At 33.6% G+C, this 12,631-nt stretch overlaps 2 protein-coding genes across 3 annotated transcripts in view; one reads left to right on the top strand and one right to left on the bottom strand.

Annotated features, from left to right (window-relative positions):
• Positions 1 to 931: 931 nt before the first annotated feature.
• LOC128234392 (glucose dehydrogenase [FAD, quinone]-like) lies at positions 932 to 3,782 on the bottom strand. Its single transcript, XM_052948607.1, has one exon. The coding sequence runs from the start codon at positions 3,713 to 3,715 to the stop codon at positions 1,919 to 1,921; it is 1,797 nt and encodes a 598-aa protein (XP_052804567.1). The 5' UTR covers positions 3,716 to 3,782; the 3' UTR covers positions 932 to 1,918.
• A 7,555-nt stretch (positions 3,783 to 11,337) lies between these two features.
• LOC128234391 (uncharacterized) overlaps positions 11,338 to 12,631 on the top strand; it is a 39,996-nt gene continuing 38,702 nt past the window's right edge. The window contains exon 1 of one of the 2 annotated variants that reach the window (XM_052948605.1): positions 11,338 to 11,400. The gene's annotated coding sequence lies outside the window, so the exon portion shown is untranslated. Of the gene's footprint in view, positions 11,498 to 12,631 lie in introns of both variants that reach the window. The other variant, XM_052948606.1, reaches the window with a different exon arrangement.

The following is a 12,631-nucleotide window of genomic DNA, read 5'->3' as shown; positions in this document are numbered from 1 at the left end:
ATAATAAAAAACGCAAAAGTTATCGTTTTATTAAGGAAATAGATTACATGTTATGTATTTATTAAGTAGTGGAATGCGGTTAATTTACATTGATACATGTAGTGTTTGGATAGCATAAAGGTCAGTATACAGTATAAAACTAATATGCTATTATTTCAATTCGTAGTGAGTAACACAGTAGGCTAATTGGCAGAGACTATTGTTAATAATATTATTGTACTTTTTGCATTCAATTGTATGAACAATTATAAGAGATTCCATGTTATTCGTGTGTTTACCACCATTATACAACTGATATCTACAAGAATTAAGCAAGATACGGCAAATCTATAAGTGATTTTAGTCTTCCACTTTATGATTACATAAAAGACTTACTCAAATATCCCAGCGGAATAAGTTTGAATGTGTTGCCATGATGTTATTAAGCAGTTATAATACTTAAACTATTTAACATTATTACCTTGAATCACTCAATGTTAAATGGAATACCATGCTCAGAATAATGAATTACAATATATTTGATATTTTTCTTTATTGATGAAATCTTAATGATGATGACCTTGGTGAGACCTTATTGTAACATTGGCTTATCGTTAGCGATGCTTTAATTTTTAACCCTAGTGTTTATTGACTGAGCTGATTTAAGTTTTATGTTTCTATTTGTCAGGGACAACTGTTCTTATTATGTTTACATCTGAAATGAAGCTGCTCTTAACGTTTAAATCTTAAATCCATTGAAATTATGTCATTGATAAACATAATGTCAGAATACACGTGTCTAGTTTTTAAACAGTAGGTATTTATTATATATTTGTCACCAATAACTTGCTTTCGTATGGTATAATAACCGTTCTTAACACTTGTTAGGTTTGATATTTCAACTCTAACCATGTGTTGTTCAGGTATAAGTAGATAACAGATAATTTAAAGATAGCTATTTTAATGAGTTTATATTTACAAAATTATGTATCTATCAATACATGTTGAATGTTAAAACATATACAGCCAACTCCAAACACATGAAAAAAAAATGAATGACAGACAAACAATATACTGAATGTCACCTTGAAAGCAAACTATATATACTACACACCGCATGTTTTATCATCATAACATAAAGATAAACATATACCCTTGAACTCAACTCAGATGTGTGGCATGGTTTAAGGTAACCGCGTAGTACGAATCCTGAAATGAAGAACATTTCTATACGTTTATGAATAAATTTCTTATACACATATTATGCATTTCAAATGTAAAATGGAAATTTGCAATCTTTACTTCATCTAAAGTGTTTGCAATGGAGTATTTTGGTTAATTAATTAGAAATTGCAAATTCAAATTTTACTGCAAATAATTTTGTTTTTAAATATATTTAATACGTTAATGATTTTCTCTTTTTAATTATGAAAGTGGCGGTTTCGAAAAAAATCGAAATCAATGTACATGTATTGTATAACATTTTCCCAATGTATTCAAATGAAATTTTATTTTAATGTCTTAACTTGTTAATACGAGTTACAGATGTAAATATTTTAACCAATAAATGAAAAAAAAAACTTTTCGCTTTTATATCTGTGGTAGTGCCTTAACTCAAATATAGACCATTTGCCTCGTATCGGTAGTTGCACTAGTTATGCATGTAACCTAGTTACTTTTGCAAGTTTAAACAGGAGTGTATTGTAAATGACACACGACTGCAAACAAATATTCAAACATTCTTTCGTCTGTTTATATGGGCGAAACGTGTACATAATTAAGCGTCAAACCAACAGAACATAGAAATCATCACTTTTCTTTTGATCAATTCGTTATTTCGTATTCATATTATAAGCGTAATATAATATATCAATGACATTGCATGGAATTAAACGGGGTCACAAGAAAGAAAGATAATCAATTCATTGACCAATGGCATTTACAACTTTCGTCTTAAGTGTGAAACAGTGTCTTTTCCTCGAATTAAATCAGCAGCCTTCTCTGCTATCATAATTGTTGGCGCATTTATATTTCCAGATGTTATATTTGGAAACACTGAAGCATCGACCACCCGAAGATTTTTAATTCCGATAACCCTTAACTGTGGATCAACGACTGAACGTGAATCTTTAGCTGGACCCATCTTGCATGTTCCGCTGTGGTGATATTCAGTAACTGACAAATGACGGATAAAGCATTCCCAATACGCATCGGACTGAAACTCTAGATGTGAGCAAATGGACAGTTTCATCCGATTGACACTCGCACCTAATTGTGTCATCACCGGGGTTTCCATGAGCTTTTCCCAAACCCTTATTCCTCCTATCATCGCGTCTATATCCCGTTTGTCCGTGTAGTATTGAGAATCTATAAGTGGGTCATCAAAAGGGTCGGCACTCTTTAGTTTAATTACTCCTTTACTAAATGGTCGAGCCGTGCACATGACCGTTGTGAACCCATGCTGATTCGGGTCATGTTCGAAAAATTCCTTGGCAACTTTGTCGTTGTAATTGACGATATTGTCCCGAAGGAGTTTTGCCCAGAATATTATTTGTATATCCGGGTGCGTGCGACCTTCCATTGATCTGTCGATGTGTATGAACGCTGATGTGTCCAATCCGGGCGTTGCAAAGGGACCCTGACCCCGAATTGCATAGTTTAATTTGTTCCATATACTGTCCTCAACACTTTGAGTAATGGATAGCGGTCTGTTAATGTTAGTTAAAAGGAAAACTACTTGATGGTCTTGTAAGTTTTGCCCCACAGGCAAATCTGCTTGAATGGGTATATTAAAGCTCTTTATTTGTTCCTTTGGTCCAACGCCAGACAACATCAGAATTTTGGGTGAGCTCAGTGCTCCGGCTGATAATACGATCTCTTTTCTGGCTTTTGCATAGAGTTTGCGACCATTTTTAATAAAGTAGACGCCCTTTGCAGCTTTCTCTTGGATATCAATCTTCGTGACAAAACTGTGCAATGAAACGTGGAGATTATTTTTCTTCTCTTTTCCGACGTAATCCAAACCAGTGCTACTTCGAACTCCATTTCTTATGAACTTTTGCACCGTACTAAACCCACGCTGATCTTCGCCGTTGTAGTCGGTTATTTCATATCCAAGACTTTGACCGGCCTCCATGAACTTCTCGCTCAGATCTGTAACATAACCTTCCGAAATACCGATGGGCCCGCCGGTACTGTGATAAGGAGAGTTTTTCAAACTGTCAATTTGCAAATCCTCTGATTGCATAAAGTATGGAAGTACGTCTTTGTAGCCCCATCCAGTGCACCCGGCTGCTACCCACTCGTCATAATCAAATGGACTTCCACGGGTATACTGCATGGCATTTATCATGCCTGTACCGCCTAACACCTTGCCGCGTGGCCAATATGCTCTTTTACCATTCAATCCAAGGCTTGATGATGTTTGCGGCTCGACGAAGTATGCCCAGTCGTGCTTTGTTCGCAACGTTTTCGCGAATTTCAAAGGTATATGAAACTCTTCCATTTCGTCGTAATGCCCACCGGCCTCCAAGAGTAGAACTTTATTCTCAGAATCTTCTGCAAGCCTTGAAGAAACAACCGAACCCGCCGATCCGGCTCCAATCACGATATAGTCATATTCATAATCCGGATTGCCTTCAATCACATTTTTCCGCTCTTTTGCAGGTGAGGAGGTCAGAAACAAGTATGCAATAACTGCAAAAACAGCAACTACAGTTCCTTTAAAGAACGACATATGTACCTTTTGGTGTGTGCACTACGAATGAAGATAAACTATCGACAGAAGCAAGACATTGTTTAAGCCTCAAGGTTGTCTGCGCTTTTCTTCCCTGATTGGTTCCCTTTTCGGCGACAGCTGTTAAACCTCAGTTTTGACCTAGATTTACATGTCATTTTTTTATTGAAGTACTCGTCGTTTAAAAAAACTGTGAAGAAAACTATTTGACTCTCTATAACACATTTTCATTCTATCATTCATTGCTTTTGTATACTTTACAGAAATAAAATTGAATACATGTATAAGTATATAAATATATATTGGCTTCAAAGCTGCCTGCACTATTCTTTTCTGATTGGTTTCTTTTTCTTTTATATCAATTGTTTGCATTTTAAGATTAATAACTAAAGTTAATCCTTTGATTGTGCTCAAATATTGTATATATTTGATTCATACTGTCATTGTAAAATAAAAGTTACAAATATAAACATCAAATCGACTAGTCTTGCAATTTGGAGCACTGCCAATAACATGCTCTTGTTCATACAATATTTTGTGTGGCTCGAACAGGTGCGGCTCCAATATTCATGTTGGTGGGGCCGTATCCATCATTAATTATTTGAAAATGTTTTTTAAGACAACGAAAAGGAGGATTTGGGTAATATAAGACAGTTACCCTTAATAAGTTACCCTTTGTCCATTGAGCACCGTATACTGCTTCATTGCCTACCCGATTCATGCAAACAAATAATATCTTACTAATTTAAGAATCTGCGTACCGAATAATGTTATTTTCCTAGTTACTTAATATGAGGTTTAGCGCAAAGTAACGTTTACTCGTATTGAACTTTGCATGTGAAACGTTATTATGATCTTAGTTTTAAAATACGATATGATGTTTTGAAAATAAAATAGAACGCTTTATTTAATTTATACTAAATTCAATGTAATCAAATGATAAGTTTAACTTATTTTAAAAAATATGTGTAAATGAAAGTGAAAACAACAACCAAAAACACTAGCACATATCTGTTGCCTTTTAATATGTTGTGGGATCTACCCACAAACTTTACCGGAAGTCAGTGATGGATGCCGGATGTTTTAAAGATGTTGCGATACTTTTTTTCTATTGCTATACAAGTTTTTGGCATTGTTCTGGGGTTTTCGTATAATAAGTATGTTTTGCAATTTATACTTCATTTAATTTCATACAAAGTTTAAGTATTACTTCGTCATTTAATTTAACATTGAGATTTTATCTTCAGCTAGCTATTAATAACCTAATATGCAAATCATGTTAATTTCGTTCTGTTGTAAATTATTCATTGGGACATGCGTCTAATTTGGAAATAAAATTCGAGATACTTTACTTTAGGAATCTTGTAAAATTATTTAGGTTTGTACTTTAATTGATTTAATAATCAAATTAAACTTTGCAATGTATTTTAATATACATATTGATCAAACCATTTTAGCGAGTTTAACCGTTTATTAAATATCCGACTGAATCATTTCCTGCAAGTAATCTGTCCTCTGACGATAACTTTTTCATTATAATCATCAGTTTTGTTAAGTGTGTGGTTTCCCACTGGACCGTTCATTATGTTTTACAATAGGTTTTCAAATTTAAAAAAGTTTTTAATTTTCCTGAGATGTGAATTTACCTTTTCTAATAAAGTATACACCTTTTGGAGCTTTACCTTGAATATCAATATTCGTGACAAAACTGTACAGAGAAACGTGTAGGTTGTTTTTTTTCTCTCTGCCTACATATTCTAAACCGGCGCTACTGCGAACACCATTCCTTATGAACTTCTGTGTCGTACTAAATCCTCGTTGATCTTCGTTGACTCCGTTGTAGTCATATATTTCATATCCAAGACTTTTTCCTGCCTCCAAGACCTTCTCGTGCAGGTCTGTAACATGGTTGTGCGAAATACCTATGGGCCCGCCGGTACTATGATAAGGCGAGTTTTTCAAACTGTCAATCTGCAAATCCTCTGATTTCATAAAGTATGAAAGTATGTCTTTGTAACCCCATCTAGTGCACCCGGCCGCTGCCCACTCATCATAATGGAATAGACTTTCACGTGTATACTGCATGCCATGCATTATGCTTGAACCATCTAACACCTTACCTCGTGGCCAATAGCTTGAACCACCTAACACCTTACCTCGTGGCCAATAGCTTGAACCACCTAACACCTTACCTCGTGGCCAATAGCTTGAACCACCTAACACCTTACCTCGTGGCCAATAGCTTGAACCACCTAACACCTTACCTCGTGGCCAATAGCTTTGGAAACCATTCAATCCAAGGCTTGATGATGTTTGCGGCTCGGCGAAGTATGCCCAATCGTACTTCGTTCGCAGCGCTTTTGTATTCTTCAGAGGTATATGAAACTCTTCACATTCGTCAGAATGCCCACTGGTTTCCAAGAGTAAAACTTATTTCCTGATTCTTCTGCAAGTCTGGTAGCAACTACCGAACCCGCCGATCTAGCGCGAATCACGATAAAGTCATATTCAGTATCTGGATTTCCGTCAATCACATTTTTCCCCTCTTTCGGCGGTGAGGAGGTCAACCACAAAAACGTAATAACTGCAAAAATAGCATCTACAACGCCATGTTAATATGCCATTTGTTCCCGTAGTGCCCTGTTCTACATTTAAATATAAACTACAAAGCTGATCCCTGAATTCATGTTAGGGATAAAACGTTACCATCCATACTCATTTGAACGTTGTATAACAAAAAATACCTAACTACCCTGCCAGTCTTACGTCTTATATGAAAGCTTTGTTAACACATAAACACAAATAATCAAGTTATCGGTTATAAACGGGCACACGCTAGACAAGCCCTCCTCTAAATCTTCTAGTAAGGTATGGTTGAGTACATCCCGTTATCGCGCTGAATATGGATGTTTTTGCAATATTTTTTGTAAGATAGAAAACCTAGTATCTCAAATTCACAAATTTATGAAGTTAAACTATCATTATATTTACTATGCTGTTTAAACAATCATTGACAGTAGATTTATATTCTATTTGTGAACTAAATATATTTGATCTTAGTTTTGAATAAAAGATATTGCTATTGGATTTTTGTAATTTATTTAGAGTACTATTCTTTTTTATTGAATTGTTGCAATCGAATGGGACCATTTTTTAATTTAAAATAATAATTTGACAATAGACAGTTACTCGTGTAGTTTTATAACAAATGTAAAAGGTATATGCAGTCCACATCACATTAGGTACCTTTAATACATGATCTCGATGATTTTGTGCATTTCTGTAAGCAGCAATTGGAGAAACTAACTCATTTTACAATTTTCACAGTTCTTATTTGTTCTACTTTTCAGAGGGAAACGTGTATAAATAACGTTTATACGAATAAGGTACCTGCAGTAACTATGAGACTGAAACGAAGTAAAACTGTTTGTCATTGGTGATTTCAGATGTCATCTCGAAAAACTAACCGGTTAACAGGCTTAAAGTATTTTGTATCGTATCTTAAACAGACACGTGGCATCAACTTATGTATCAGCGAATTAAAAAAATGAAATTGTTTTTTTGTGTGAAATGCAATGGTAATATAATATAAATAAGTGACTCAAAATTGTTCCATCAATTTCTATGTACGCTTGAAATAACCTTATAGCTATTGTTTCCAATTTCCGAATTTTAAGTGATTACATTTTTAATGTAGTTCATTTTAAAAATCATGAGTATAAATGAAGATGTCGCTTTGCTACACTCTTCACATCTGTACTGATAATGACTTAAATGGTGTACTTTGGACCGTCTGTCAAACGTGTGTGGCGTAATATTGGTTTACTTTACTGCATTAGCATATGTGTAAGGGCATTAAGTGTTACACGATATCAGACAATAAACACATATTGACATGACTTGACTTGCATTGTGTTTTTACTGAAACAATCAAGTAGGAAATATCATTTTATAATAATAAACTATTCATTTTCAATGTTTAATACCGGGGCTAGTAACTTCCCGCTCATCCAACGTTCCACATGTATATAGGATAAATGGTGGACTACTTCTTTTAAGTGCTGGTATGATGGACTTACATTTGTTTTGGTTAGGCTGGTTGGATCCAGCAAAGCTGGATCAACTTTGTGCACATAATGCGGGTTCAAGTCGGGAGAAACAATGGCCATTTTCAAAGGTCCTGCAACCAATGAAAATCCGTACAAACATGCTAAGATGATTGTAAAACAACATGTATGTATACACAATGTTCTCCACATCGTCACCTTCTGTAAACATGGCATGAACAAATATATCCGATTATTAATCAGCATAGATGGGTGCAAATATTAAAAGATAAAGATGAAGCTATTCTGTAATCTTAAAAAAAGTAAAATAGAACATGATTTGAAGCTACATAGATTTTAAATGAATTCAAGTTTCAAGTCGAAAAAACATCAGACATTTTACCACGCTTAATCTAAAGAACATAGAATTGCCATTTTATAGCTTTCCAAACGAAACAAATTATCAACAAGTCCGATTTGGTTTCATTTTGTCAATGTTTGGGTCGAATTTTGTACATGTGTTTCCGTGACGTTGTATCAATATGTTTCATGAAACCAAGCAACTAATAGCAGATATACTTTTACCACAACAGGAAAATTCAAGTAAAAAATAATTTAAGGTCATTTTCATTAAATTATCTTTTAACTCATTAAACCCTATAAAATAGAAATTAGTGATGCATTTCTTGTGCTGTATATTAGATAATATAAGCAGGATTAAAGTTCAAGGAAAATCGCAAAAAAAAAATCAACAAAATTAAAACACATTTTGTTAAGTTTAACCTCTTACTCCTTTCCAGTTTTTCTTTTAGATTGGAAACTATATAAATCTTATGCACTTGAATCAAAATAGCATTTTCATTTTAGCTCAAAATTGAAAACCCATAGTTTTGAACTTGTTATATGGAGGAATTTATTTTTTGGGATATACCTCTATTAAGGAGTAAACTTATTAGGTGTTATTGGAAAACTGTTAACAAAAGATATGAATGCTCGCCTCACAGAATGGGTGACACTGTTGACACTGTTTTCGTTTTAAATGCATTGATAAATCATTGGTAAAATAATAATAACTATATTGTTTGTTTGAGGTAAAACAGGTGAAGCCTTTGAATGCTTACTCGGTGTCAGGCAAGGTGAAAGTTTATGTCTATTTTTATTCTCTGTGTATCTTAACGATTTAGAGTAGGAGCTTTTGACGAAAGGTGCGATGGTATTGATGTAAATCGCAAAAAAATATTCTTGTTGATGTAAGCACAAGGTAAAGTTATTTTTGCAACATCACCAGAAGATATTCAATCAAAGTCACATATTCTGGAGCAATACATTAAACGCTGTAAATAAGTTGTTATTTGAGATCAGACAAAGATAGTGGTGTTAAGAAAAGGTTGTAGACTGCCTAATAATTTGCTTCCTTTATGAAGGTGGTAATATTGAGATTGTTGTTTAAAAAATTAGTATCTGGGTATTGTTTTCACGCCTGGTGATTCGTTTCAAAACACATGCAGAACATTAGCTGGCCAAGCCCAAAAAGCTACTTTCAATTTAAAGATGCATGCTTTTATTTTGCTAATATCCAGAACATATTTTAGATCTTTTTCATAAAGTGGTAAAGCCTAACTTATTTTATGATTTTGAAGTTTGAGGGTTTACAGATGCGTTATGTGTAAAACGCATACATACTTCTTGCAAATCAATATTAAAAGTTAAGACGTCAACACATAATGATTTTGTGTATAACGTGCTCGGAAGATTAGATTTCGTTTCAATGACTTGAACACAATAAGAAAATTAGCAGTGTACATATTTCATCTTATGAATTGTATCAAGGAATAAGAATAATTATACTTTTTGTACACTTTTTCATCTCATGTATAAATGTACTATGACACAACTATAAGCATTACGTATGATGTTTACTATTTTGAAATGTATTTTGGGCCGGAGGCCTTTATTTACAAAATATATTCTTGACTTGACTTGTGCATCTATGTTATGTATCTATTCTAAAACATTGGTTTAAGTGATAGAGTGCTCGGATAAAAAAGAACTAACAATGTGTATACAATGATGTTAAACGACATTGATACTAGAACAAGTAAAAGTACTTGGCTGCTAGTGTTAGTGACATGCTGTGGAATTTTGGGTTCAACGAGGTATGGTTAGCACAAGGTGTTTATGAGAAAATGTATTTATCAGCAAAGAGTCAAATATAACTTTATTTGAAGTCTTAATAGTCGGATAAATTATTATTATTATGAATTATCTAGAGCTATATTTTATATATATTTCGGTGAATTTCAAAAAAACTTGAATATTGTTAATGTAGAAAAATACAGAACTGCTATGTCACAGTTAAGACTTAGTTCCCATCGTTTACTGATAGAAACAGGACGATGGGCAAATGTTACAAGAGAAAATGGCATCTGTTAGTCATGTCATGTACTTGAAGATGAATGCCATTCTTCGAAGAGGCCCCTTGATCACTTTACGTGCTCGGTGTAAAGCACCGATACACGGGGTACAACTTTCCTGGGTTACACCAGTACTGAGTACACCACTTTTCGAAGCACTACCCTTTAAATGCCAAGCGCCAGACAAGGAGCTACTTGGACCAACGTCTTTCGGTATGGCGCGGCCAGGGATCGAACCCACGAGCTCTCGTTACGTAGGCGGACGTGTTAACCACTAGGCCATGGAGACGATGCATTCAGTATTTAAGTTATTTGTACATAATGAGTAAAATAGTAACGTTTATCACTTATTTTAAAGTCATTAGCATATACATTAAAGATAAAATTCATAATTGATATCTTTAAGAGAATTATATTAAATTATATACATAAAGTTGCTAAATTTGTGATATATTTATCTGTCCCGCCATACATTTATGTATATGTCATTGTATTACATTGATTTGATCACGGGTCTTGTTGGCCTATTTCAAAAATGTATTGTGTGATATATTTATTTCAATAATTACGACGCTTATTTTCAAAGTGTGGGTTTTTATTTTAATTGTTTTGACAACTGGAAGATAAAGTTTAAGTTAAATAAAATAAATTCTTAATTACAAAGCATTGAATAATATGAATTTTTTTTTTTCTTGATTTTGATAAGTGGGAGTAAACTTGGTCCAAGTTGATAATAACTTTGTCTTTCTTTTTCTGCCACATCTAAACACAAATTATCATCACTGTCAAGCCTAATAGCCAAAGAACTAACTATATTGTTTAACAACAAGCCGCGATAAGTCTGACTTAGGACACTTCTTGAACATGACAAGTAATAATTGTTAAATTATTCATAAGTACATTCTGTTATTGTCCTATTACAAGTCATAAGACTGCAGTAATTTTCGTGAGCACATTAATACCTATGAAAATAAAAATAAATTCAAATTAACGAGATTTTTTTCTTACAGAATAGTGCATTGTAGTATATGATGTTTTAGAGATTGCAATAACCGCGTATGTTTTAAGGGAGATCACCGTGCTTGTGTTTGGCTCGTCATAGCCGTGAAACCGTTTCTTGTACAGACGTAGTGATTTAATAAAATATTCGTTCTCATTTCCGGTCGTACTAGTAAACAAGGAAATAAACGCCATTACCAGGATCGTCTTACGTTTGTTTATTAAGGTGAGGATTTTACACCTTGTACATCATTTAATCACAACACTTTGGAGATGGGATATTGCTTCAAGTATTGAACTTTTCGACGAGCCTCAGCTAAAACGTGTGTTCCTTGTTCCTTGTGACTAGATACTCCTATTTGACAGTTTGACATTTTACATATCCTGTTTTATAAGTTCTGAAATTGATTTCTTAATTCATTGAAACAAAGACGAAATTATGGCTATTTTTATTTTTAAATAATTGAAGAGTCAGTATTAAAAGGCACATCTAACAGGCTTGCTCTACGGTATATTAATACATTTATGATATCAACTAGTTTAAAATAATAGACGTTCAAAATGGAATTCTTCTAATCCCTATATGTCTAAACATGTTTGTCAAAAACCAGGTGGGGGTGGGGGAGGGGATCATGTAAACATTGTTATGGTTTGATACTAAGGAATGAAAATAAAGCACCTGAAGCTCATATGTATTTGTTTTGATATTTACTTTTTATGCAAGGATCTTATATGAAATATCATGAAATGGTAATTTAGCTTGTTTTTATGATCTTTTATAGACGTAATATGTTTTAACATTGAATCCCAAAAATGGCATAAAAACAATTTGTACATGAAGGATTTAAAATATCAAAAAATCATTAAAACATCCAAGCATGTACAATTATTTGGCCTATGGTGTCTTGTTGAACAGAGGGTCCTGGACTCCACTGATGGGCATACATTCTTTCAAGTTATAGTATTAGGACTTTTCATATATGAAATACTCTGGATGCTGATTAATACAACTGAAGTGGAAAAAGTGAGCCTGTTTTCCCCCATATATTTCCCAGCAATTCAATAAGGTTGGCTGGGCCATTTTGATTGCTCATATAAATATAAATTTGCTTTATTTTAGGTACAATGCATAACCTGAAATATCTTTACCCTGACGAAAACCAATCTTTAATTTTACTTGCACAATACGGCAAGCTGTTTGGACTTTGACCTATTCAAAAAATGTTAAAAAAAAATAATGCATTATATTTTAAAAAAAAGATTATACTAAGTGCTGTATAAACCTATAATAGTTCGTATTTATTTGAAAGCCTCACAAAGGATTTATTATCAGTTTGTAGTTGGGATACCTGGCTTATAAAATATAAGTTGATTTGAAACGTGATATTTGGAATTCTGTCCTGTAATTTTGGTTTTCTCAACTGTTTTTGCGTCACTGGCATCATGAGAATGTAAAA

Source organism: Mya arenaria, chromosome 5 (assembly GCF_026914265.1).
Source record: "Mya arenaria isolate MELC-2E11 chromosome 5, ASM2691426v1".
Lineage (NCBI taxonomy): Eukaryota > Metazoa > Mollusca > Bivalvia > Myida > Myidae > Mya > Mya arenaria.
The sequence above is the reverse complement of the archived record's forward strand: the minus strand, read 5'-3'. Positions and strand labels throughout refer to the sequence as shown.